Consider the following 27,682-nt stretch of genomic DNA (forward strand, 5'->3'; position numbering starts at 1 on the left):
AACATTATAAAGATGGGTTACTATTACAATAAGAGCAAGCTTTGTTGGCTGACTGACTTTCAAGTGCAAGGCTATAAATAAGAATGACAAATTAACTACATTTGAAAATTAACACGAGAAAATTACCCATATCAAGGTTTTGCAAATCTTTTAATAGATGCACCTCTCATTTAGTTTACATTTCCTCTTTCTGCTATTGACATTGTTCTATATGGAAGTCATTCAAATTCCTTCCAATTCATCTTCCCTGAAAATTGCATCAATTTTTATCAGAACCCCAATTTCCCCATCTCTACTCAATCTAACACCCATTTCACAAAGAAAAAATTACCAGTTTTAATAATTTCTAGGCCATTACCTATTCTCAGACCTTTGTTCAGCATTATGTGGGCAGAAGTTCTAAAGGCAATCACATATTTCCTTAGCTTGCAATGAAGGTCTGCTCAAGTGGACAACCAATAGTAGTTCTGTCTTTGCTCCAAGTTCATGGCAATTCTATCTTAAGGGTTTTCTTTGCAAAATTTATTCAGGGTTTCCATGGCTGAACAAGAATTTACTAGAGAACAAATTGTACTAGATGGCTACCTGAAAATGATTTCAAAAGCCCTCAAAAGTCACCAGTTCTGAGATACGTCTCTTCTCTTGACAAGTGGAAGCAAGGGACAATGGCTTTGACTGTACACCTCAAATGAATGGGGCCTTTTAACAGAAACATTCCTTCACCTCTGCTTAAAGAATGTCAAGATATTATATATGACCAAGAATTAGTGATTCCAGCCACCTCTCGGTTTCATATTGTTTTGCAATAACTACAATTATTTTTATACCACTTGCTCTTATAATAAAACTAGAAATGTTCCAAATAATCTAAAGAGAAGGGTCATAATGGAACTTCAAATGTCTCTCCTCAAAATTCACATTAACCTACAAATGAGTTAGGGCTCTTTATTTTAGTTCCACAGAAATGCCATCTTCTCAGAGACGCAACTTATGTTCAGATACATAAGTTCAGAGGCACAAAGTGCAGAGACAGCCTGAAGTGTGTCTTAGGTGTAATGATGAGAAAGATTTTTAAGCTTTTAAAAAGGCATTTTAATTTCTGTACATAAAGTGGTTTTTAAACTAGTTTAGCATTACATAAAGCCATGGTTGTACAAGGGCTACACACCCAACCAAAATCTCTTATTTATTCAATGCCAATTTTAAGTCACAATACCCACGCACCCGAACATCTTATTCTAGGGACCTCATCACACTAGAGCTTGGATCCACTTTAAATCCATGTTTGGGAGGAGCCTTTAAACAGATTAGCCAAATAGCTCCTGGTCTCACCAAACAACAAACTCCAGAATTCTGCAGGAGGCAGAAACCGGATTTGAAGTCGATCCATGCTCTGGTGAGATGAGGCACTATAAAACAACTCACCATACCCCCATTTAAATCACAAAAAGAAAAAAAAATAAGCCATACAATGCAGTATAAAAGATTGACAATATCATCAAGTTTATTACACAGTTTGCAACCTATCAGAAAAAGACAAACAAATTAAATCACAAAGAACAGGGGTGGAAGAGTCAAAGGGAAAACAAGGCTATGTTTCTGTCATTCGTTTCTTTTCTTTTTTTACTTCCATTATTTCAAAACAAACTAAAAAAGTCCCATTTTGTAAAAAGCAACATTTCCAATCCAAATCTTATCCTTTACAGTTTAAGTTGCCACTCCATTTTTCTACATTTACTTTTTTCCTTTAAAAAATTGAGCTGAATACCTCTCAAAAGTACAAAAGGAGGTATTGCATTACATTGTGACATCCTTTGATTGACACCATCCATCCTTATTTAGGCCACACAACCTCTGTGACACAAGACAGGATCCTTTTATGAGGGGGTTTCACCATGCAGCTGGACAATCATGAATGTAATAGTTGTGTGGCCATGTCAGCAATCCAGGTGCTGGAAGCTACTTATTCCAGGATACAGTGTGTTATCGTAAGCTACTCAGTCTAGGATGGAGCACGGAAAACAACCCCATCCTCAAGGGTTTCATTTCAGAGATGAATTTGACCAAAACTCTGTAGCCATTTCTTTTCCATAATACTCCTTATGTAGATGTTGATGGCACTGGCCTGAAGATGTTGCTGACTCAAAAGCCCTAGCAATGCCTCTGTCAGTTACACAAAGGTGATGTGAACTGAGGCTTTTCACTGTCTCAAACTGTAGACTGGGATGCCAGAAATCAGTGAGGTATGCTGCTGCCTGAAGCAAATTCATGGATGAACCCCCTCCATAGTGAATTAAATGTAAAATGAGGATGGTGTGTGAGGAAACTTCTGGACCTTAAATCAACACATACATCACACTGAATTTAAAACTGCTCAGGGTGTACTGTAAGGGAGAACTTCAAGAAAACCCCTCAGTTTGACTTAGACCCCATTCCACGCTACTGCGTTGGTCAGGTCTCAATTCACAGCACTTCCTTTGGAACAAGGAAGGTGACACTCTGGGAGGGGTGGTGCCTGGAAACAAGAGGGTTAAGGGAGAAGTTGCAACCAGAGCAGCTACAGTATAAAACAAAATAAGGAATCTATTAGCAAATCATCTGTGGATAGTGAGTGGACCTGCATTAGCCAGAGTTCAATCTATCTCTTAAGGGAAACTCCACACTGTGAGCAGTTTGACTAACACAGGCCCCTCTACAGGCAGCTAGGTGCCTTGGTTCAGGGACTAAGTGGGGAAAGGAGGCAAGAGAGGTGACTAGAAGCAGCAACCAGCCCACCCTCCATCCCAGAAGAAAGAGAGGGAGGAAATACTATTGTGTCTAAGCTGTAGACAATGGTGCTAGGGGACAAGACTGAAAGCTGTTTTGGGAAAAAGTTGAGACTTTAGGAGGACTGGATGCCTTGGTGCCTGAGAAGACAACACAGTGCGGACTGTGGACACAAGCCCCAGTGAGACAATGGGCATACATCTTGTGCTGTGCAGAAGCACCACATTCTTCCTATAGAAGATAAGCCGGATGGATTCCTCCTCAACTGCTCTGAGAGAAGATATGGTAAGGGAAGAGGCAGGAGACCTCTGTGGGAAGCACCATTCTTCTTAGGTCCAAGAATCCATGGACTGAAGTGGCCCCCTGGTCACAGTGGCTCAGGCAAACTCCCCTCTCAAAGTCCCAAGTCATTTGAGTTTCTCCATCAAGCAGCAGCACAGAGAGGGAGGGCTTGGTGCCACAAGATGGAGTTCTACAGGCGAAGTCACTTCCAAGGGGTCCAGAAAGAGCAGAGGGCAGTGGGGAGGAGTGGGTGGAGAAGCCGCCACCCTTTAAGTCTTGATTAAGGAGAGGAGATAACGAGTCCATAAAAACACCGAATGCTTCCGAAGCTCCTAAAAAGACAACACAAAGTAGGAAAAAAGAGTAACTTCTATTGCCCAGTTAAAGACCATTATTTAGAAAGGACAAAAGTCTTGGCTAAACCTCGGGACGTCAGCTGATATTTCTAAAGGAAAGAAGAGGCATTCTTTTGTTCGTGGTTAGGGTTCAAATCCAGGCTCAATCATTCAAGCATACTAAATATTAAAATATTGCTTTCCCTCAACTGAGCACTCGCCTTTAGCATATAGTGGGGGGGGGGAAGTATTTAGTCAGATACCACCACCATAATTTGCAAATAAATTCATGAAAAATCAAACAATGTGATTTTCTGGATGTGTTTTCTCATGTTGTCTCTCATAGTTGAGGTCTACCTATGTTAATCACAGGCCTCTCTAATCTTGTTAAGTGGGAGAACTTGTACAATTGGTATCTGAATACTACCCCCCCCCCCCCCCCGCACTGTATATCACAACATCTGTTTCCAACCTACAGAATAAACCTATTTGTCACAATAACAAAGGCGAACAAACAAATTATGGTGAATGTTATGATTGAGCCTCATGGCTCTGTTACTGACAGACGTGGGCGTAAGACTCCTCGAGAGTCAGATACTCTCGAGGAGCGAGAAAGAAAAAGACTGCGAGACATTTTTGCAGCACCATCTGACGAAGAGTCTTTTGAGGGGTTTACGGAGAGAATGGAGGAGGGGCTGGTTAGCTCGGAGGAGGATGAGATGGATTGGACTCGGGTAAGGGAGGAATTGGGTGCCACTGGTCATGATGGGATAGAAGATGAATGGGGACCTTCAGGATTAGACCCATGGCTTAGCTGGAGGGATGGGACGGGATCCACAGCTGGAGATGCTGTGGGGCGTAGTCAGAGGTGTTCCAGCTCTGATGAGGAAAGTGATGAGGAAACGCCCGGGTTAAGGAGGACAGCTGACAGTGATGAGGATTTGTAACTGGCATAAAATGGGGCTTGGGAGCAATTGCAAATTGCGTTGGGCAAGGTAATCTGGACGAACGCTTGGGATCTGTGTGGGACGCTTTCCTGAAGACTGGTGTGTTTTCCTGTGCTGAGACGTAAGTTGTTTTGGAATTCAGGGTCAGACGGCGGGAGGAATTGTGTGGGCATTTGTTTGTGCAAACCTGTGCTTACTCTTATTAGCTTGACCTTCCGTCGTCTTCTTGACGAACGCCATCTCCTGTTTTGAAAACTCGGACTGAACTGACCACGGCTTGTCTTCCCCCCTTCTTGGACTTGGAATCTACAAACGTCTGCTTCTGGCTTTGAACTACGGAAAGGAACTGGGTCTACTCTACTGCTACAATCCTTGGCTGATCTGTTCGTGTTGGAAATCCTGTCTGCTGTGTGTGTGGGAGCGACGCAAGTTACTCTAAGCACAGTGTTGGCAGCAGAGAGGAATCTGCTGCCAATTAGTTGCATTCTTTTGTATCTTTTGTTCCTCGGCTTTTGTTTTGTTTATCCCCAGGCTGAAGCAAGCAGTTTGTTTTTACCCGGATTAAACTCCGGTTTAATCCGGTTTATCTTTTGAACGTTTTTCCTTGCCCCTTTTTGCTCCTAAAGGCTAATACTGCCTGGCCCTTGTATTTTACGGGCATTTTTGAGTTCTGTAATCCAATAAACTCTGTTATCTTGAACCTTGTGGCGTTCTGTCCTTGACAGTGAATGTGCACTGGATCAGTTAATCTCAGCGGAACAACTATACAGATTGTAGGTAAATCGAAACAAAAAAAAATTATTTTATGGGGAGTAACATCCCCTCCACTTGAAATTTCTTAACTCTCAGAAAATTCTGCAAAGAGAACACAAGAATATATTATGTATTTGTTCATAGTAGATAAAGATGCATGAACTTTCTGCAATATAAAGTCTTGCAGAATATGGGGAAAACTGACCGTATCTAGTAAGAATATACACAATGTGGTGATACAGTGTGGGTTTGTTTGGAAAAGGTAAAAGTACTGGAGAGGAAGTAGCACCCTGGAAAGATCACCTCACTTCTCTCAGTGATGCCGGTCTCTTTCTCTTTCCCGGTCTCTGTGTCTCTCATGTTCCCGGCCTCTTTCCTGGAAATATTCCTCGTGCCAATCTTCATCATGGATCATATCTCGGTGCCTCCTACTGCTGTCACGGGAACGGCTGGGGGACCTCTCCCGAGACCGGTGTCTTTTCCTGGAAAATAAAACCAAACATGTATGCTTCTGAGAAAGTGCTTCCACCTCTAGAAAAGGCACATTAAAAATAATCCCAAGTTTTAAAATACATATTAGTTACATTACATTTTTTTGGTGTCAGGAGCTACTTGAGAAACTGCAAGTCACTTCTGGTGTGAGAGAATTAGCTGTCTGTAAGGACGTTGCCCAGTGGATGCCCAGATGTTTGATGTTTTACCACCCTTGGCTTCTCTCATGTCCCCGAATGGGGAGCTGGAGCTGACAGAGGGAGCTCACCCAATTTGAACCTCTGACCTGTTGGTCAGCAGTCTTGCTGGCACAAGGGTTTAGCCCATTGCGCCACCAGGGGTTCCTGTTACATTACATTAAACACAGGAAATGAAATGCAATTATTTTCTTGGGAAGGCCAAGCAAACCACATCAATATGAGCTTTACGGAACAAAACTGTTGTAATAATGACATCAATATGAAAACCTCAATACAATTTATTTCTAAACCATGATAAATGTGAGAAAACACCTTATTCTTGTTTAAAACTGTAACTTCTTTTAGGAAAATGATGAAAAATGTTTTTATACTAATATCTAAAAAAATCTAAAATTTAACATTTTGAAACACCTTCCCTTTTACTACCATAGTTCTATTTATAACTCTTGTGTTTATTCTTGAGGTTGCAGCAGTATTGTGGCGGCATTGGAATTTACAAATGGAGTGTATGTGCATGAATTTACATAGTCTCAATTTTAAAACTTCAAATCAACTAAAACTCAGTTTGAATCCATAAATTACCCACTTTCAAAAAGCGAATGAGCCTCTTCATGAGAAAATCATATCAACACATATAGAATCATTTTACTTTGGTTTACTGTTCACCATAATACTTCATATTATGTGAGTGTGCCATTATCTTCCACCTGTATCATGCTACTTCTCTACTTCAACTACCACATGCTCTTCTTAGAGCATGATTCAGCTGAGATGATTTTATGAGATTATCTTATACCTCTCCGAATTTTGGCCAGCACCCCTTCCTTTCCCTAATTTTCATTTCTGTGAATTTACAGAAAATGGCAAGCAGCTATCAGGCTGTAAGGAAGGGGATCAGTAGACATGTGAAGCTGAATTCTCAACAAGAATAACAAGTACAACACAACTGTCATATCTGCAGAGGATATATTCCAGGACTTCACGCTGATATGCAAAACTACGAGTATTACCTTATTGAAATAACAACACCCGGAAACTCATCTGATGTGTATCTCCATCATCCCTACAAAGCAGAAGCTGCACTGGAGGAAAAATGCTTAGTAAGAATCTCTTATAGGCATTGCTAGGACTCTAGAGAAAAACATCACCAAACTGCTTGGTGGGCCTAAACAGGACATATTTTGTCAGACATAGGAAAACGAAACCAGCATGTACCGACTCCAAAAACATGGCAGTCATACTGTGTATTTGTTGAAACATACCTGGAGGAACTACCACCGCTGCCACTTGCGCCCATACTGTAAGACTTGGCTTCAATACCATGGAGACAATCCTTGAGGGAAGAGATAAGGACTCGACACCGCTCATCGTTTGAGACTCGTGACTGTTTAATTACAGCAATGGCTGTAAGCAGGGTCTCAATGGCATCACTATAATCCCCTGGGATGCAACAATAAAGACAATGTCAAGATGGAGGCCAAGAGGTAAGAGTAAAAGAAAGTAACAGCAGCCTCTATGTCAGTGGTTCTCAACCTGTGGGTCCCCAGGTATTTTGGCCTACACCTCCCAGAAATCCCAGCCATTTTATTAGCGGTTAGGATTTCTGGGAGTTGAAGGACAAAACATCTGGGGAACCACAGGTTGAGAACCACTACTCTATGCCACTTACCTGCACTGGCACCAGACACAGCTTTGGAAATGGCACTGCTGGAAATTGCTCGGTTCCGGTTCATAATATCTTCAAATTCAGCTTCGGTGATAGGAGGCTGCAATGGGATCAACTCCCGGCTGTGGTACACAAATATACACCCATCACTCAGTAGTCAGTACCATATAACCAATTCAAGCAGAACAGTGATAAAGCTCCTTATCTACATGCCTGATGAAAAATATTTAATGCCTCACTTGGTGTGTATCTTATCTCCTCCATCCCCACAAAGCAGAGAATAAAATCATCGGCAACTTATGTTTTCTGCCATTCTGCAAGGAAAAAAGCTAATAAAGCGACTATACTAGTATGTCAAGAGGTGGTTTTGGAATCAAAATAATGGATTTTGATGATGCATGGATACATTGAGAGTCATTCTGCAGAACACAGAAAGCACTAATTCCATCTCAGTGAGAATAGCTGCCTTTGGCCACCATTATTTCCCTGCGTAGACATACAAAGGCCAGAAACTGTGCCATGGTGCAGAGAATACAGGAAGTTAGTGGTCCTCTTAAATTGTCCCAGGACTGACAAAAGCTCTTTCAATTCTTCATTCTATTCAGAGAAAGATATGGTTTCATTTTGATAAAAGGTAAGGTACAGTACTAACACTCGCCCATAGAAAAGTCATCACAAATGTTTTGGATTATTTTTTAGATTAAAATGTCTATAATTATACATAGGTATACAGAGTAACACAATCAATAATGGAGCATCTCTTTCATGCTGAGCCAAAACATTGGTTTTAGTATATTTATGTGTTGACAAAGATCGTTTGAGAATTATGTTTTCTGGTCTTGCTAAACAAGAGGATAAGATACTGCGGATTTTCAAGTCTTCTCAAATTTCTCACCTGTTGTGGTTATATGGTGCAGAGGCCTTGCTATAGGGGTCTGGTGGAGGACCCATTGCTGCATTTGGTGGTGGGAAGAAGGCTGGGTTGAGGTGCAGTGCAGGGGGTATGGCCCCAGGAGGAGGCACAGCGAGATGCGGGGGAAGTCGAGGGGGAGGGGGCATTAGATGTTGGTAGTGGATTCCTGGTGGGGGAGGAGGGACTCCAAAACTGGAGGAAAGTGGTGGAGGGGGTGGGATCGGTGGCGGCGGCAACCCCATGAGCGGAAGCGCAGAAGGAGGGCGATTGAAGAAAGGCAAAACAGAAGGAGGCTTCTCAATGCGCGGGGGAGGCACAGTATTCTCTGTTGGAGTGGCTCGGCCGTCGATTGAGTCTGCGGAATCCCTTGAGTGCGTCCTCGGTGGCACCCCTGCGTGACATCACAGAACAGGGAAAGCTATGAGACTTATGGTGTTATCTCAACTATAACACAGCAGCTTCAAGCGTGAGAGTTAATTTAGTTTAAAGGAGGATGAACAATAACTATTACAATACCTTCACATTATATCAACTGGAAGGGGATCCTAATATCCTACTTACTCAGAAGTCATGGGGGTGGGCAGGAATAAGTATGCATATACTATTCAACTGTGACTTTGTTTTACCCCACCTTTCTCCCCATGGGCACTCAAGGCGGATTACAATAACATGACACAACACAATACATCTTAAAATATGGCAAATACAAAAATTAAAAATAATTTAAAACAATTAAATATTTGTGTCATAGATACAAGTTACAATTAAGTTAAGATACAATAAAATACTTATACAACATTCATCCCATCAAACTTACGTTTTCGAGCCTGTGCCTCAAACAGTGCAAGATTCTGTCGGGTAGCCAACTTTACATCCATCTTATCTCCATTGAGAAACTTCCCTGGCAGCAACTCCAGAAGTTTGTGGACAGAGTTCTCAGAGGCCACCACCACTTCTGCATACCTATTCACAGAGCCATAGGAAAATTAATTTAAGACTAACAGGAATCTCTGGGGAAACAGGCTCAGGAAAGTCCTAGCAAAAGCAACACATCTTTATACATGCATAGCCTGAACAACAGGAGAGAATATCAGCTCCTTGCGCCTTACTCCCAAACACTCCTACTAGAGTGTGTGTGTGTTGCTGGAGGTGGAAACTGACACAGTCCACCACTTTCCTGGATCACTTACAACAAGTACACATTTATTTTGCAGGTGGTGACTTCCAAACTGGACAGGTGGTGACTTCCAAACAGAAAGATTTCTTCAGTACTTTAAAAATTAGGAGGAAAACCAGTCTCATGACTGCCTATGTCACAGAACCATCAGGCACCATGTTCATTAGGTTGTACTTTCCAACATCCATCTACCCTTCATGATGGACCCTTTTAGGTAGACTTCTAGCAGCACTCACCCTTTGGACTGGCCATTTGCTCTGTTCTCAGCAAACTTGAGCTCCACCACATCATAAACACCCACAGAGCGGATAATACGGATCAGCTGCTGGTCAGTCGTCCACTGCATATGAAGAAGCAGAAAGTTAAAGATAGAAACAAAAACATTTTGTAGGATACCCACCTCCTTTTATTAGTAACACTGTTTAGGTATGATTAAGAACTCCTCAAATTTTGTTTTTCCACAAATTCTAAGGAAGGAGCACTGGATCCAGCCTTTGCTGTAATGTAAAATGGATTACTGGAGGCTTTGAATGGGCCTTGTCAGGAGCTGAAGACTGGCTTGATCTCTGTGAATTAATTATTTTGAATTGCTGAAAGGCTCTACCTATTTATATATGTGAGGAAAAGGGATTGATTGCTCCTACTTCTTTTTTTGCAGTCATTTGGACAAATTTAATTTGAGTTACTTGACTTAAATTTGTAGCTTCTAAACTTGAGATCTGTGTTGTCAGCCATCCTGCAACCACAATCAGAAAGGTTTGGTGAGCAAAGACTGGATCCAGCACAGACTCTGAACTTTGGGATTTCAAACATCTTGTTTCATAAACATTCCCAGAGGATGGTCTTCCTTTTAAAATTATCTCAGGTCACATCCTGAACCTTTTTGAGCCCAAATTAGCCTGAAAATGGTGCAGCTCACCCTTGCCTCAAAATTGTATTACAGTACAACCACATATTAGTGAGGGATACATTCCCAAATGTACTGTGAAAACAGGAAACCATAAATAGGTATCTTCTCTAGCAATATGCTATGTCCTCCAGAATGACTCTATGATAACTTCCAATAGAAAAGCATACCATAGAATTGCTTGAAGAACCTCGAAAATTCATAGAGGGGATTTTTTTTTTGGTCAGATTGGTACTATAGGTCTTGCAAATACAGGAGTTGTGCTGTACTATCAAGAACACTACATTCTGCTCTTTGCTTCATAGGAAATAATGAAAAGTTTCTCTCAGTGCATGTATAAACACCAGCGTTTACTTATTGAAAGTTTGGAGTTTTTGAGAAAACAAAGGTTCAATCATCAGCAGACACCTCTGGCTCTGCCAGTTTAAAAATACTTCCAGTATTCCTAATTACCTTACATGCTAGGTAACATCAAAACATTGTGAACAACATTTGGAGATCCACAGGTTGCCCATCATTTTGCTACTTTTTTGCTTAGGGCTTTTTAAACTGTGGCCCCGAGCTCAAATGGGGTCCTTAGGTCAATGTTGGGGTCACAAACAATCTGACAACAGTAAAGGTTTTCTGAATGCCACCCATTTATATGAATCTGTTAGGAAAAACAAGCAGTGCTTATAGTGGATTGCATAAAATGCTTCAGCTGTACTCCACAAAAAGGAAAATTAGCCTGTTGAGCAAGCCTTGCAGATACTGATTTATTATCAGTAAATGTTTGATGTTTATACCTATATACCTGGGGGCACATTAAAATTTCTTGGGTAGAAAGGAGTCACAAGTGGAAAAGTTTAAGTCCCATTCTACAGCATAATGAAATGTTTCTATTTAAATTCTTCAGTCTTCTTATAATTTCTAAAAACTCTGACTTGCAGCAAACTACTTACCTTTACACGTTACATAGTGATGCTACACTATAAAGAACTATTGGTCCACAGCAGGACTGGATAATCAAAGGGGTCGGGGAAATTTGCATCCCTGTTCCCCAACTCTGGGTGAAGTATATTTCTGGACAAGAATATGAAAATGTGACAGATAAGGAGTTATGCTGATTTCTTGCTAGCTTTGTTCTGCCTTTTTCACCTACCTTCCACTGGCATCAGCTTTTTTTGAAAGAGGAGGGAATATTGAAAGTCAGAATACAGACCCTAATAGTATTTGATGGGAAGGTTGGATTTAAAAAAATATTGTAGTCTAGGGACTTATGGTGTGGCTGTAAAAAGGAGGATTGACAGCCCCATGGCCTGCACTTTGCTCAACACTGGCCTACAGTAAGAATGAAATATAACAACACTTTCCCACAAGACTGGAGATTCTTCTGTAAAACACAGATTAAATTATGTCTTTCACTTTCTGCTCCTATTGTGGCATATTCACTTACCCAAGAGAAGCTGCCCACATAAACAGCAGCTCTCTTATTGCGGAGTCCACTGTAAGTATACAGGATAGCGGGTGATTTGTTATTTGACTTGGGAGACTGTTCTTGCCGGTTTTCAGAGGGTGGCTCTGAGCTGCTAGGGCAACTTTCAGAAGGTTGCGAACTGGCAGCTAGCACGTCGTCATACAAATCCATCTGGTCAGCATTACTAAACTCAGAGTCCTGGAAGACAGGAAGGTATCACTGAACATTTGCAAATGGAAAGCATGGTCAATATCCCATCTTACCTATTTTGCTACAGATCTAACATATAATGCAGTTATATGAGATCATCAATCTCCCTAATCATAAGAAGCAACACTAGTTTATTTAAAAAGCAGACAGTTGTTTTCCTTAGCGGCAAGGAGTAGAAGACCAATGGTTTCACAAAACATTCCAGCATCCTCTTTTTGAGATGAAGAATGTGCCTGTTTTATTGCTATAATTCATTGCATAATTATGTCTATCTCTCCCCTTCTCATAAAATGAGTTTTGGCACTATGCTTTTGCCTCAAGTTAACAATATAAGCTTAGTACTGGTGCATCAGAATCTTAGTTTTTCACTGTCCCAGAAAGGTAATTCTTTGATTGCCTACAGAATATTTCCTTCATAATTTCTTATATAGTTAAGTTACCTAAAGATGACACAACCACATGACATGAAAAGAAGATAAATGTTCCAATGGAAGTCATGTACATGATGGAGCAAGCTTGTTTCTCCTGCTTCAGAAACACGAACAAATGAATTTAAATTTGAAGATATTTCATCAAAACATTAGGAAGTACATTTTGCTGTAAGTGTTCTACAGTGGAATATATTACCTTGGGTGGTGGTTACTCCAAACTAGAGTACACTCATTGAACAGACAAAGTTTGAGTCAGCACACGGGTAAATCACATTGATTTATTGGGTCTACTATAGTTAGGACTAAAGATGAGATTTACTCCAGTAATTCTGAAATCGTCCAGAGACTAATCACACCACTGTGCTATGAAGTCGTAATCCGTAAACTTTACTTGCTTTTGACACTTTGGGAGAAACATGGAACAAACTGTAAGTTAGATGCAGAGCCATCCTTCAAGCACAAGCATTAAATGAGTGGAATTCAAAATAAATCAAGACCAATATACCCTAATTTTCAATATGTCTACTCTAAGTATTGCTGAATCTGGATCTAATAGGAAGTGTCTAGTTTGGAATCTTTTGATACTATCAAGCTAAAGACTGATTGCATAAACTATCAGGTTATGTCAAGATTTATACTGAACTTCACTGGCACCTTCAGGAAATTTTCCATATTTTATTTAATTGTGTGATATATATAAAATCATAAGATCAGCATGGCCTCAAGCAGCTCATGTTGCAAACCTATGTAATGAGGGGTGGGGCTGGAGTCATTTTAAAAAGAATTAATCAATGAATGAAAAATGCAAGGCCAATCTAAAGGAAGTGCCAAGAAGCTAAAAATGTTAGAATAATCCAGTATTAAACTGAAACATTTTGCTATTCGACCACTAGTACTTTTATCTGCTCTCAATGAGCAGCACTTATCATGGTAGTAGTGTTTTCTAGGATTGCTCATTTCTAAGACTCCTTCTACACCGCCATGTAATCCAGAATATCAAACCCACATTATCTGCTTTGAACTGGATTATGCGTCTACACTGCCATATAATCCAGTTTATATGGCAGTGTAAAAGGGGCCTAATTCTCACGATATATACAATGTGGATTTATAGTGTTTCCTGACTGTATAACAGCTCTCTTCCTTTTCCTAGTCATTCTTCTGTCTGAGAATAATTAAGGGAATGTGAAAAGTGGAGTAGGATCCATTGACAAATGATGCAAGTGTGAGCTACCCTACATTTTAATGTTCAGAATGAGCTGGGGTGTGTCATTTTGTTGCTTCAAGTCACAGCAGCAAATGACACATTCACAGACATCCAGAGAGAAAATAAAATAAAACACCAAGGATATGCAGCCTTGTCTGAAGGGAGGTCCATATGCTACAATTCAGCTAGGCTCCTAACATGTATGTTGTAAGAAATAAGGAGTAAAAACAAAACAAAAACAAAGCAAACACACACACACTAAAGTCCGTGGTTCTTCTTTGTTGACATAATCCAAGCACATTCAAAGATCAAGAGTAACTGAAGGAAGAATCCAAAGTAATATATATCAACTTAATAAAAACTGCTTCCAATCCCACTTAAAAAGTATAATCACGACCTAGCCATCTCCTGGGAAGCAGAAATATATAAGCCCTTTGGAATGTGTAAAAAAATGCCTTAATTGGAGGGTCAAATCCTAGGTATATCTTATGTTTTCCTTTCATCATAATCCCAACTAGGAATTCTAGGAAAATACTATAACAGTAGCATAACAGAAAAGGCTTTCAAAATGAAGAAACTGAAGACACCTGTCCATTCATCAACATTCATAACAGCAGAATTTTGTATTTTCCTTTTTGTTCTTTTGATAAAGAACATTTTGAAAGGAGATAGCATACAAACAGAACACTTCACATATTCGCTCTTTGACCATATATACCACTATAAACAAGAACACAGAGATTTCTGCAGCTATCCTTTTTTCTACAGGCAAAGGAGTATCCATGGCCAAAAGGCAAGATAGAGCAAATACCTAGGGCCACTGAGGCAGAAAAAAATGGTCTGTACAGCAAATTCACATTGCACTAGAGGGCCACATGTGATACTGCAGGAAGTTGGGTCAGCACTCACACATTCAAAATTATAGTAACGACCTGATGTTTTTTAGTAGACAGGGCCTGGATAGGGAGGCATCTGCTTTGGGAACCCAACTTCAGTAACCCAGGAGATGATCTGCAGAAATTCCCACCAAAGAGATAGAGAAGCCATTATCTGATGACTTATCTTACCATATATGATGCTGATGGCTGCAAGTTCAACAACACTGGAATCCTTAAGAGACACATACCAGAAATCATTAGGTATGAGTTAGATATTGGCCGTTGCGATCTCCCCCAACTCTATGATTCCTTGATTCATGTTCTATCTATCAACTGGACTTGAGTGCAGGGCTAATACTACTGGACAAAGGAGCAGCTGTGTAAAGCAAGCTGAGTGGGCCACAGGAATAGAGAAGTCTGACAGACTGAGCCAGGGTTCTGTTCATCCCAATCTTAAGTCATACTCACAAGGGGAAAAACACTCCAGAAATCTTTCTCACCCCGATTAGATCACAAAATTAAATACTGAATCCAGTGTACATGTACTCTGGCATCACTTAACATATGTAGGCACTGTTAAAAATTAATATGCACATACAATAATATTTTCTGGCACAAAAGTATCAAGAAATTATACTCTGTAAATTTGATACCAGTCCCAGATAACTGAACATTCATAACCATACACATTAGAGTATGGAGTGAAAACAGAGTCTGATTATAAATTCAGACTATTTCTTAAACGTTCTCTATGTCCTGTCATTTTTCAATTATTTTCTCTTAATTGGATGCCCACTGATAACACAAGAGGGTTTATTCCTAGGAAACTTTGTATAGACTACAGCCCTAATGTATCAGTAGTAGTTAGATATGCACAAGCATTGAAGTAGAAAGCCAAATTTGCATTGTGGTACTCTTACCTGCTACTCTAAGGCATGAAAGCTAAATGCTGTAAAAGAAAACAGAGTGGTGTTGTAGTTCTGTCAATGTGTTGTCGAAGGCTTTCATGGCCAGGATCACAGGGTTGTTGTATGTCTTTCGGGCTGTGTGGCCATGTTCCAGAAGCATTCTCTCCTGACGTTTCGCCCACATCTATGGCAGGCATCCTCAGAGGTTGTGAGGTACCTCACAACCTCTGAGGATGCCTGCCATAGATGTGGGCGAAACGTCAGGAGAGAATGCTTCTGGAACATGGCCACACAGCCCGAAAGACATACAACAACCCTGTAGTTCTGTCACTTTGTCAGTGTGGTACTATTGACAGGACAGGCTACAGCCCAACTTTATACAAACAAGAACTCATGTGAAAGCTGGCCTATTATCATAGAATAAGCCTTCAAATCAATTTATGAAGCTGCATCCCCAAATACAAACTGAACAAAGTTCCAAGAAAAACTTCTGCTGACATGAAATTATGAAGTAGACTGTAGTTTCACTTTCTTCTCAGCCCACATCTACAAAACCTGCATTCTTCCCTTTGACTGAGAAGGGGTATCTTCAGTCCCATCTAGTACATTAAAATGACTCACCAAAAATAGCAAAATCAAAACATTTATTACAAGTTGACATAACATACCATTTACCTTTCACTCAACACACTTTTACACTAACAGTAGGAGAAACCCCTCTGGAGCATCAAACCCACTGTGTAAGAAAACCAACTCTTTTGAAATGTGGTGCTTGAGAAGTCTTCTACTGATACCAAGGACTGCTAAAAAGATAAATCACTGGGTCCCAGAATAAATCAAGCTTGAACTTACCCTAGAACCAATTAACTACTTTTATGCTCTTAGGCAAATCTAGCCAATTTCGGGGTGAATCTCAGGCCCCATCTGCAATGATAATCTAATGCAGTTTCAAACTGGTATTGACAAAAGTTGTTTTCACTGTAAAAATGATTAAATAGGAACTCATGAAACCAATTTGAGGCCCAGATGGCAATTACACAAACCACAGAGCACTGATGCACAGTAAGGTTTTGCTTTTGTGCGCTTTTGTGGGTGTCTGATCAATAGTTTGAAGCTACAGCTTTGAACTGCATTAAATAGTTACTGTAGATGAATCCTCAGTATTGGTCGAAATTTCAGTTGATTCTGAATATGGTAAGTTTTTCTTCTTTCCTTCCTTCTTTCCCGTGCTCCCACTTGGCAGGGGCTCACCTGGTTGAACTCCTCGTCGGCGTAGATATCTATGAGGTCCACTCCTTCCGACATATTTTCAGGAGTGCGTCTGAGGAGAACAGGGGAGACAGAGCAGCACACTGTGCAGGGGAGAAGAGGAGGGGAGTTAGTGCTCAAAAAACCAATGTAATTCTAGGCTGCATCAATAGGAGCATAGTACCCCGTTTCCCCGAAAATAAGACATACCCATAAAATAAGCTGTAGCAGGATTTCTAAGAATTTGTGCAATATGAGACATAATGATAGGCATGGCTATGCAGCGTACTGGCACAGAGTGGTAAAAACTGGCAGGCCTTCTCATCTGCCCCATCGTGACAACCATCTTGGAGGTGACCAGAAAGGTGCAGGCAGCCCCATCAACAAGGAATAAAATCAGACAGTGTTGTTGCCAATGCACTCTGAGCATATGGGTAAGAGTTGCTCATTTAATGAGAGCTCTATTACTCGACATGAAACAACCCGGTAAAATAAGCAATAGTGTGTCTTCTTCAGAAAAAAATATAAGGCAGTGCCTTATTTTTGGGGAAACACGGTATCTAAATTGAGAACCAAGAGTAACACGCATCACCACCTCCACCAAATAGATAGTCCCACACTATTCTGCTTTGGTCAGATCTCACCTGGAATGATACTTCCAGTTCTGGACACAATTCGACATGTTTTTATTAAGTATGGTACAGGGCCCTGAGAGGAAACAAATTGCCACGTTCAAATATTTGAAAGGATGCCACATTGAGGAGGGACTAAGTTTGCTTTCTGCTGCCCTGGAGACCAGGAAACAATGGAGCAAGGGATTCAACTTGCAGAAAAAGGAACCCCACCAAATAAACAGTAAGAACAACTTCCTGGCGGGAAAAGTGGATTACGGGGCTGTGCTGCCACAGGATGTGGTGCAGGCTTAAGCAGAGGCTGGATGGCCATCTGTCGGGGATGCTTTGATTGTGTGTTCCTGCTTGGCAGCACGAGGCTGGAATGGATGGCCCTTGCTCTCTTCTAGTTCCGGAATGAAGGCGGCCTCGGGAGGCTCAGGGCCTAGCTCCAGCCCCGCCCCCTCCGCTCAGCTCAACCGCGCGGCCCTGAGAGGAATATGCAGGGAAAGGGCGAAGGGGCCGAGGAGGAACTCCTCCTCCTCGCCCCGCTACTCCCACCTCCGGGCCGCCGCCGCCGCCATAGCTGCGCGCGCACTCCCGCTCCCTCCAGTCATGGCCTCCTTTTTTCCCGCGCTTCCAGAGAAACCTCCCACCACCGCCACCGCCTCCGACCCCTCGGCCCCGGCACCTCATCCCCTCCCGCCCGGCAGCTTCCTATTCCGCCTCCTCCTCCTCCGTGCCCGTTACGCAAGGCCCAGGATGCCAGGCAGGCCCGAGGCCAAGCGGCCGTGTGCGCGAACCTCACTCTGGCTCCCTCTCTCCGCCAGCGCCTCCTGCCGCCACAGCCCCGCCCCTTCCGCTCTCCCTCTCTTCCAGGAAGACCCGCCTTTTCCTGTCCGTCACTGCCGGCGTGCGCAATCAAATAACCCCAACCTCTTCCCCCTCGGCCACCCACCCAGCTTTTCGCCTCTTTATGCTCAGGAGGGAAGCCTAGAGCGGTAGGGGAAGGCCCAAGATGGCGGCGCTGTCCGCTGGGGTGAGTAAGCCGGGCCCAAACCGGGTGTTTGTGTAGGGAGAGCGGCGACTGTCGGGCCTTCACGTAAAGTTCTCCCTCCCTCTCTTGCAGCGGCTCTCCTTCCTCCTCCGGGGCCGCCACCGCCTCTTTCTCTGCGCCCCGAGATGCGGCTACCGTGGGGACGCGCCCTCGGACTCCGGGCGGGACATGTTGGAGATCCCGCTGCCGCCCTGGCAAGCCCGGCCTCAGGAGGACCCCGGCACCAAGCGGGCCAGGCTCCTCTACGAGAGCCGGAAGAGGGGCATGCTGGAGAACTGCCTCCTCCTCAGGTAGGAGCACCCTCTCCTGTCCGCCTTTCAGTTTTGCGCATCTACACGGTGGAATTAACGCAGATTGGCCCCGCGCGAACTGCCCTGGCTCAATGCTACTGAATTTTGGGATCTGTAGTTTGGTGGGGCACCTTCTCATTGGCAGAGAAGGCTCTAGGTCAGGTATGGGCAAGCTGCGGCCTTCCCTCTAGGTGTTTGGACCTCAATTCCCACCATTCCTAATAGCCTGCCGGCTTTTAGGAATTATGGGAGTTGAAATCCAAAACACCTGGAGGGAAGGCTGAAGTTTGCCCCTGGCTACTTTAGACTTTGCAAGACTACAGTTTCCATGATTTCATAGGATTGAACAATAGCGGTTAATGTGGTGTCACACTGCATTAATACTATAGTGTAGATGCACTGGTTGCTGACTGTCTTCAAGTTGACATTATTATTATTATTATTATTATTATTATTATTATTATTATCTTTATTCTTTTACTACGAAGGGACTTGGGGCAAGTGCCTAAAATAGAGCATAAAATAAACACACAATACAATACAGTAAAGTAAAACATATAGCAAATAAAATAGTTAAAACTCATAGCAATGCCCAAAACCCATGTGTCAGAACCTGGAAACTCTTGGTATAAAAGCACACTCACAAAGGCAAATCCTTGGATACAACTTTATTTCCGGCTTACCATTGATAATAGAAAGACAGCTCTGAAGACTTCCCATCAACTCCAGTGTATTTCATTCTACTAACCCCTGTCCCCTCCCACTAGCTAAATTCCATTCCCACCAGCACTATCCTACAGTTTCGTTTCTTCCCAGTCCAGATGGTCCTTACTTTATCGCATATGTGGTCACATCCATTCTCTCAGCCTCCCCCTCTTCATAACCATGTCACAGGGAGCAGCTCGTTTTAACCTGGTACGGACATCCTGACACTATGGTAACAACTATCATAGGACATGGCCAGACTGTAGGCAAGATAAGGGAATGGGATAGTGCAAATTGTAGCTACAGGGACAAGGGCATGGAATGAAAGTGCAGTGCTGTGTCATTGATTGCGGACCATTGGGGCTAGACATTCTCAAAGGCTTGTTTAAACATCCAAGTCTTCAAATCTCTATGGAAGGAGGACAGTGTGGGAGCCTGCCTAATCTCCCAGGGGAGGGTGTTCCAAAGCTGGGAGGGCACCACCAAGAAAGCCCTCCCCCTCGTCTCCACCAACCATGCTTGTGATGGTGGCAGGACCAAGAGGAGGGCCTCCCTGGGAGTTCTTAATGCTCATGCAGGTACATAGAGGGGGATGGAGTCATGAAGATAGGTGGGAACGAACCGTTTAGGTCTTTATTGGCCAATGACAACCTGAACGACCTCCAAGGGAAGCTACCATCAAGACCCACATCATCTGGCATCACTGTGTCCCCCTGTCCCCGCCCCCAAATCCCTGCCTTTGGACCATATGGATAAAGTGTGCCAGGAGTTCACTCATCCCCAGCCCTGTTTCCCTGTGGAAGCAGCACCACCAAAGTCTTGAAGAAACCCATCCTTCTTCAAGTGGGGATTCATCTTCATAGCCCTTCTGACATACACCAAAATGACAAAAGGTTATTAAGAGGCTCAGTTTCTACGGTTCTTTCCTGTCGCTTCACCTACACATACACACACAACTTTTGCTCACCCCCTCCCCCATTTATGATAAAACACTTTGCTGTGCCTTCATTTTCTCTCCCTGCTTTTTAAAAATTGGTTTCTTTTGATTTCCCTCAAAAGTCCAGGAATCTGAGGCTATATTTCAAAGGGAGGAATTGACAAAGCCACCTCTGAATATTCTTTGCCTAAGAAAGCCCTATGAAATCCATAGGATCGCCTTATGCCTTTGAGTTTTCTGGTGGAGAGAAAAAGCAGGATATAAATAAACAAAATAAATAAAGTGACATACACACAATTGGATATTTATTGATCACTGCTTAGCAAATACATTGTTAACAAAATGGTACTAATGCTTTAGTTAAAACTGTTTTTTAAAAAGAGCATTATAATCTAGTCCTGTCTGTAACCCAAAACGTCTTAAACTTTCCCAATAGTGACCACTTTCAGCCTTAGAAATTTTTATAAAATAAGTATAAAATCAGACGCTTACTGATGACAAATCGGCACTTGCAAGGCTTGCTAAACAGGAACCCTCCGTTTAAGAAGCACTAAAGTAGAGCACTTTGTTGCTGAAAATACCTGGCTATTTTCATGGAAAAGACCTTGTTTTTCTCAAGCAAAGTCTCTGAAAATACAGCTAGTATTGTCTTAATTTTGTATTGGTCCTCTTTTTTTGTGCATCAGGTGCTGTTTTTTGCTCTTATTCCTTTTATACAAAATATTCCTGTTCTGTTCTTGAGCTTCAGCATATCTCCAACAAATGAGGTCAATTTTACAATCACTTTGCAAATTTGGTTCTTAATGGCATATTAGAATGTAGAGATTAGGCTTTATTAGGTATGTTGTTTGTCTGTAGTTTGATCAGTTTCCTGGCTGTAGGCATATGTTTATCAATTTCATTTATTTTGGTTCTTATTGTGTTCCCCAGTCTTTTTGCTAAAGAGAATCTGAATCAAATGAGTGAGAAGCAGCTGGATCTTTATGATCGCCTGATTAATGAGCCCAGCAATGACTGGGATATCTACTACTGGGCAACAGGTAAGGCGGAATGGTACTTTTTCTGATCATTAGATTCTTGTGATATTTCCTATCTCATGAAGTATTATTTTTCATAATACAGTACTTCAGTTGTAGCTGTCAGTACATACAATACTTTTGTCTCTATTTCTTATTTGTAAACATGTTTTGAGGGTTGGGGATAAAAGGTAGGAAAGTCCATACGTTTTTATCCATATGGTGTTGGTAGTGGCAATTAATTGTGCCCTTTAATTGTCAGTAAGTTCAGACTTTGAATTGTAGTAAACTCTCAGTGTTCAAGGGTTTCTTCAGGTTTCTTCAGACTTCAAGCAGATTAACTGAAATAAAAAAAGAACTGAAGTCAGTGATGACTAATTTGACCTATTGATTTGAGTAGATATACTACTGAAGCCTAATGGAGTTTACATTTAGTTTTACAAAAAGGTGTAAGCAGGCCCCATTCCGTTTAGTGATACTTCCTCATAAACATACATAAGAAAGGTTGGTAACTATAGTTAGTGTTGATGATAACCAACAGTATCTTCCAAGAAACATTCCCGAATGGTTAAAGACCTGCTGTTATTTGACCTGTGTAATGTTAACTGTTAATGATGTTTTTATTGTGAATGTATTTTTATTTTGTTTATTGGGGAAATTTGGGCTTGGCCCCATGTTAATCACCCCGAGTCCCTGTGGGGAGATGGAGGCGGGGTATAAAAATAAAGTTGTTGTTGTTATTATTATTTATTAATTTAGTACCCTCCCTTTTTCTATGTGCAACCTCACAGAACTGGTATTATCTAAAAGAGTATTTGAAATATTAATATTCTTTAGCACAGTGGTTCCCAACCTTTTTTTGATTAGGGCCCACTTTGACCAGGGATCACTCTCCAACATTAGTACTAAAAGTTACGAATCAGGTTTTGGTCTACTTTGAATTTTGTTTGGTTATTTGGTGTGATGATTCAGGAAATTGCATTGGATAGGCCACATCTGTTCTAGTTTCTGATACAGAACATATGCCATCCAGTAGTCACTATCTGCTTGCCCACAGAAAACCATATTTAATAATCTAGATCTTATGTGGTCTATCCAATGCAATGGTCAGCTCTGTGGAAAGGAGTGGAAACAAAATAAAATAAATAAAGAGGAAGGAGGTTCACAGACCGGATTTTCCTTCTTGCTGCCCACTGCTGGGCCGTGGCCTACAGGTTGAAAGCCACTGCTTTAGTAAAATAAATAGAGAATCTACAATAACTGGTAACAGAGCTGACAATGTTGTGTGTTTGTTTTCCTTTCTTCCCACAGAAGCAAAGCCTGCTCCAAAAGTCTTTGAGAATGAAGTGATGGAGATGCTTATAGAATTTACCAAAAACAAGAACAGAGAGAAGAGATTGCGACAGCCAGATCTAGAGTACCTTGTTGAAACCCCGCCCTGATCTTGGGTGTTTTTCTCTAGAAGGGCAATTCTGGACTTCTTTGACACCAAGAAGCTCAAAACATTAGTACTTGCACCTCTCTTAGTGCTCTGCCTCCTGTGGATTGTTTTATTTAGCAATTGTTCTCCATGTTTTGCTTCCCTAATAAAATTTCAGTTTTTTCTCCTAAAAATTTAGAATACCTCTCAGCAGAAACATTACTGATAAGGGAGTCTTGCTTTTGATTCATAATACATTTGAAGAATGACATCTGTAACTACAGGTTAATTAATATGATCAGATTAGTTTAGAAATGCTTGTGTTATGAAAATTATAGTTGGCCCTCCACATTTGCGAGTGTAACTTTTCCGAATTTGGTTATTTGTGGATTTGATTAATACGTTATATCTATAAATTTCTAGGTCCTCCAGCACAATTCTGTGAATTACTTGTAGCATGCTAGAAGACTTAGAGATTCATAGAGAGGTGTTACATCAGGTAAAATAGCCTTTTAAAAAATTTAAAGCTTTCCCATTTTAATGGGGGTCCTGTTCCCCTAACCGTAGCAGATGTGGGTAGCCCACTTACAGCATACCAAATTCCAGTTTTCCTTGGTTAATTTAATACTGTATCAAGAAGGTGTTTTCCCAAAAAGTAGCAACAAATGCGAATTATGTGTTTCTGGAAGTCTTGTGAATCTTTCTAGTTTAAATATATTTTAAATTATGAGACATGATTTGTTCAATTAAGAGGAGACCAAGGCTCTCCTGCTTTTAAGTGCCTTTCAGAATGTCAGGCCATATTGAAAAAAGGTGTTTGAATATTTCTTAATATGAAACTCTTCAATAACTTCTCTCCTAATTATATTCTAAATTGGTTTCTGTGGTATATTATATTGTATATCATACAAAATTGATATAACATTACTTGGGGTAAGCTGCAATTAACTCATTTGCAATTCTTTTGTGTGATACTCATATGGTACCAAGTTCTTGAATAATAAACTATTCCCTTTCACCCAAATTATTTCCCATTTTTTTCCTCTTGGGTTGGTTCTCCTTTTCCTCTTTCTATTCTGATTTTTGCCCATCCATTCTTCAATGGATTTGGTCACACACTTTGAGAGGTTTACCAAATTTGAACAAAAAGGTAAAGCTACCAAAATGTATGTCCTACTCTCTATATTTCTGATAAACCCTTTCCCCACGTGGTCAGACAGAGAAATCTTGTCAATCTCTAAAATATATTCCTTTTTTGTATACGTCAGTGAGTTTAGTTAGAGCTACGATTCATTCAAGATGAGTGCTAATATCACTTTTCCTTTTAATGCAAGTTTAAAAGGCATGGCCTCGTATCAAGGTAACATGACTGTAGAACATAGTGGAGTAGTTAGAAGTGTGATCTTTTAAATTAGCGATGCTATGAATTAAAATTGGGACTCCAGGCTCCTGTGTGCAAAACCCATGCTCTACCACTAACCTTTGAAGTGCACACATCTTACTTGGGGTTGTGGAAGCAGAAAATATTTGGGTTCACAGAAAAGTTTTCTGGTGTACACATGAGTTGGGTTCCAAACATTTGTGGCTAAGAATTTTCTACTCTGAATTCACCAAGTAATTTTTATAGCTTTCCATTTATTTACTGTGTATCATTGCCGTCTAATTCAGCACTTCCCAGTCTGCTTAAAGTTTAAGGCCAGCATTTTTTTTCTCTTTAAAATTCTGGGGACTCTGACCATATTTCTTCCCATTGGCTTCAGCTGTTTTCCCTTTTCTGAATACAGTACTTGTGTTCAGCATCTGTCCAGGAACCACCACAGTGAGTTACACGGCTCTAACTAAAATACTTCTTATTAAAATTTAACAAGATTTTTGCAGAGTGAGTAGTGTATGTTGATGGTATGGAAAGAAACAAGATGCAGGTGTATGCCAATTTGAATGGAGGAGTTGAGAGATAAAATCCCATGCTTTTGACCATCTTTCCCAGTCTTATTGACACATGTTGACTATCTACCGTTCCTATGCAACAATCATATGAGTTATGTAGTCCATGAGAGTGCAGGGGAATTTTTTTCAACCAAAGACTTTAAAAGAATTAAAAGAGCTCTTAAAAGAACCAGTAACCAAATGTGCTTTTTAAGGTGAGCTGCAAGAACTTCCCTGTTATCCTCAGTAAATCCCATAGTCTTGCTGCATACTTATGGCTTCATCAGTAACTTGGAGTCCCTGGTGGCACAGTGGGTTAAACCCTTGTGCCGGCAGGACGGCTAACTGATAGGTTGGCGGTTCGAATCTGGGGAGTGTGGGTGAGCTCCCTCTGTCAACTCCAGCTCCCCATGCAGGGACATGAGAGAAGCCTCCCACAAGGATGGTAAAACTTCTGGACGTCCCTTGGGCAATGTCCTTGCAGATGGCCAATTCTCTTACACCAGAAGCGACTTGCAGTTTCTCAAATTGCTCCTGACACACACAAAAGATCAATAACTTAAACACCAGTAACCAATTTAATGATTTAAATTATTCATGTTCATGATAGTAAATTAATTTTTAAATTTCCAATGAGCGACATCACATTTTAAAAAAAATACACATTTTACTGTTGCAATCTAAATTTCATATTCCAAAGACTATGAAGACAAACTCAACTTACTATATAAATCTTATAGTCTAAAACTAAAATTCATTCCTGTATAACAAAAAATAAGAAATATAAGTTAACCTCTCATCTTTCACCCAAAAGATGTAGAGTTATTATCTTGCTATCATCTTTAAAAAAATCCCCAATTCTCCATTCTACCTAATCACTCTTGCTATTATGTGAATCTTCAAATTCTACAAGCATCTTCATATTGTCTTTCTTGGTAGTGATTTGTATCAAGAATTTGATACAACAGTGAAGGGCTGAAACTACCAATCTATTGATTTGAATTTTGTTTGCACTGGCACTAATAAAAAGATATTAGTCCTTGTGGCTTACCTGAACTTGGCAAGGTTCACCTGATGTATCTTTCACTGCAGTTGTACATATTTGTCAGGTGAGCTCTTCTACAAATTTGGCACGTATATAAAAAGATTGTGTATTAGAAAGGGTTTTTTATTGCTAAATATTGGTACATGTTCAGAGATCATCTTAGTAATTGCATCCCCTTTAACTCTTACTACAATATCCTTAAGATAAGGGCAAAGATGTCCCTTAAAATAGGTAGGGTGTTAAAAATTCTTATAACAGCCAATTCTCTCACACCAAAAGCGACTTGCAGTTTCTCAAGTTGCTACTGACATGGAAAAACAACCTTTTCTATGACCATGATTCAGAATTTGATTGTTTAACAGATAGCACTTGCTCTTTGTTTTCTATTTTGTTTTCTCTTAGTATTACAAGTACTAGTGGTATTCTGTGCCACTCCCTTGTTATAAAAATTAAATGTTCAAAGAGACAAGCAGTTTTTGCTTGTGCCTGGTTCTGTCACACCTCAGAATGTCAGCATTTGCTAGGAACCAGTCATATAAATAACACCACAGACGACCAAATATTCTTATTTGTGTGTGAACAAGTGGTGGGATGATCAGCTATTTTAAAACGAACTGTGTTGAAATATAGTTTGGTCCCATCAAATGTGGTTTTCTTCTTCTCAGCCACACAGAATTTTTTAAAGTCATGCTTAAGCTACACATTTCACCCACTTGGTGTATATAACATTTCCCGGAAACGACCACATGGTGTCATTATTCGTACAGGTATATAGATTCTGTTCATTCATTACTGACAAAAGGTGACCAATTTTACAAGGACTTAATGAAAAATTAGTTTATCCGAGGTTTGTGTGTTATGATAAACAAGCTTCTGCTTTTTGCTAGCCTCAGTCAGGCAGCACTGTGTATACTTCTGTATAAATTGATCTGTGTAAGTCGAGGGCAGGTCTGAGAGCCAAAAATATGGCTTTTTATATGATCCATGGATGAGCCAGTGGTCATTTAATGGAGAGGGAAAGCACCAACGCTGCCTCAGAGGGCCAGCTGCTCTGGTTGTCACCCCTCCATTTCCTCACCCAGGCATCCACAAAGGTCATCCTCCACTTGATCCAGAGGAGAGGATAGTTCCTTTTATAATGAGAGTTGTGGTACAGTACGTACATTGCTCATAGGTAAGTCGACATGGGATTTTTGGTCATTTTTTTGACTAAAAATTTTAGACTTCTACATGAGTATATACAGTAATTTAACATGATTAAATTTTCCATAATTCTTGAACAGATTTTTTTAAATGTATTAGAAGTGACTTGAGAACACACTGCAAGTCGTTTCTGGTGTGATGGAATTGGCCATCTACAGAGACGTTGCGCAGGGGACGCCCAGATGTGTTACTATCCTGTTGGGAGGCTTCTCATATCCCCGCAAGCTAGAGCTGACAGGTGGAAGCTTACCCTGTCTCACGGATTCAGACTGGCAACCTTCAGGTCAGCAACCCAATCTTCAGGTCAGCAATTCAGCTGGCATAAGGGTTTAACCCATTGTGCCACCGCAATGGGTTGAACAGATAATACATGGGCTATCCAGAAAGTACATTACGTTTTGGAATTAAAAATGAACAAAGTATAGGAGAAAACATTTACCATATGCAGTTGAAAGCCACACCCAAATACTACTTCTCAACATAGTTGCCATTCAAATCTAGGCACTTATCATAGTGATAAATGAGCTTGGAAATTCCTTCCCCACTAAATTCTGCTGCCTCCGTCCTCAACCACTTGTTTCCAACAATGGGGGCGTGGCTGGCAAAGCAGCGTTTGGGCAACGCTGCACAACTGCAGGAAGGGGGAAGGGTTGAGGAAGGAGGCGGCAGAATTTAGTGGGGAAGGGATTTCCAAGC

At 41.1% G+C, this 27,682-nt stretch overlaps 2 protein-coding genes and 1 long non-coding RNA gene across 9 annotated transcripts in view; 2 read left to right on the plus strand and 1 right to left on the minus strand.

The window, feature by feature from the left end:
* LOC134295329 (uncharacterized) overlaps positions 1-5,030 on the plus strand; it is a 6,442-nt gene extending 1,412 nt beyond the window's left edge. Inside the window, exon 2 of the long non-coding RNA XR_010001873.1 lies at positions 531-5,030. This is a non-coding gene — a long non-coding RNA (uncharacterized LOC134295329). The remainder of the gene's footprint in view (positions 1-530) is intronic.
* Positions 1,480-18,310, minus strand: cpsf7 (cleavage and polyadenylation specific factor 7). 7 transcript variants are annotated; one of them, XM_062967445.1, is made up of 12 exons: positions 16,987-18,032; positions 16,780-16,880; positions 15,541-15,569; positions 14,810-14,852; positions 11,874-12,092; positions 9,768-9,871; positions 9,172-9,317; positions 8,337-8,745; positions 7,445-7,563; positions 7,038-7,215; positions 5,392-5,565; positions 1,480-3,380 (listed from the first exon to the last, which is right to left on the minus strand). In XM_062967445.1, exons 4-11 carry the CDS (start codon positions 14,810-14,812, stop codon positions 5,397-5,399), a joined length of 1,347 nt encoding a protein of 448 aa, XP_062823515.1. In that variant the 5' UTR covers positions 14,813-14,852; positions 15,541-15,569; positions 16,780-16,880; positions 16,987-18,032; the 3' UTR covers positions 1,480-3,380; positions 5,392-5,396. The 7 variants fall into 7 exon arrangements, with proteins under 7 accessions (XP_062823515.1, XP_062823516.1, XP_062823513.1 ...); XM_062967446.1 differs by lacking the exon at positions 15,541-15,569; XM_062967443.1 differs by lacking the exons at positions 14,810-14,852; positions 15,541-15,569; positions 16,987-18,032 and adding an exon at positions 18,191-18,310.
* On the plus strand, positions 18,286-23,836 carry sdhaf2 (succinate dehydrogenase complex assembly factor 2). Its single transcript, XM_062967450.1, has 4 exons — positions 18,286-18,426; positions 18,517-18,734; positions 21,307-21,416; positions 22,704-23,836. Exons 1-4 carry the CDS (start codon positions 18,406-18,408, stop codon positions 22,832-22,834), a joined length of 480 nt encoding a protein of 159 aa, XP_062823520.1. The 5' UTR covers positions 18,286-18,405; the 3' UTR covers positions 22,835-23,836.
* Positions 23,837-27,682: the final 3,846 nt, after the last annotated feature.

The sequence above is a fragment of the Anolis carolinensis genome, chromosome 1, assembly GCF_035594765.1.
Source record: "Anolis carolinensis isolate JA03-04 chromosome 1, rAnoCar3.1.pri, whole genome shotgun sequence".
Classification (NCBI taxonomy): Eukaryota; Metazoa; Chordata; class Lepidosauria; order Squamata; family Dactyloidae; genus Anolis; species Anolis carolinensis.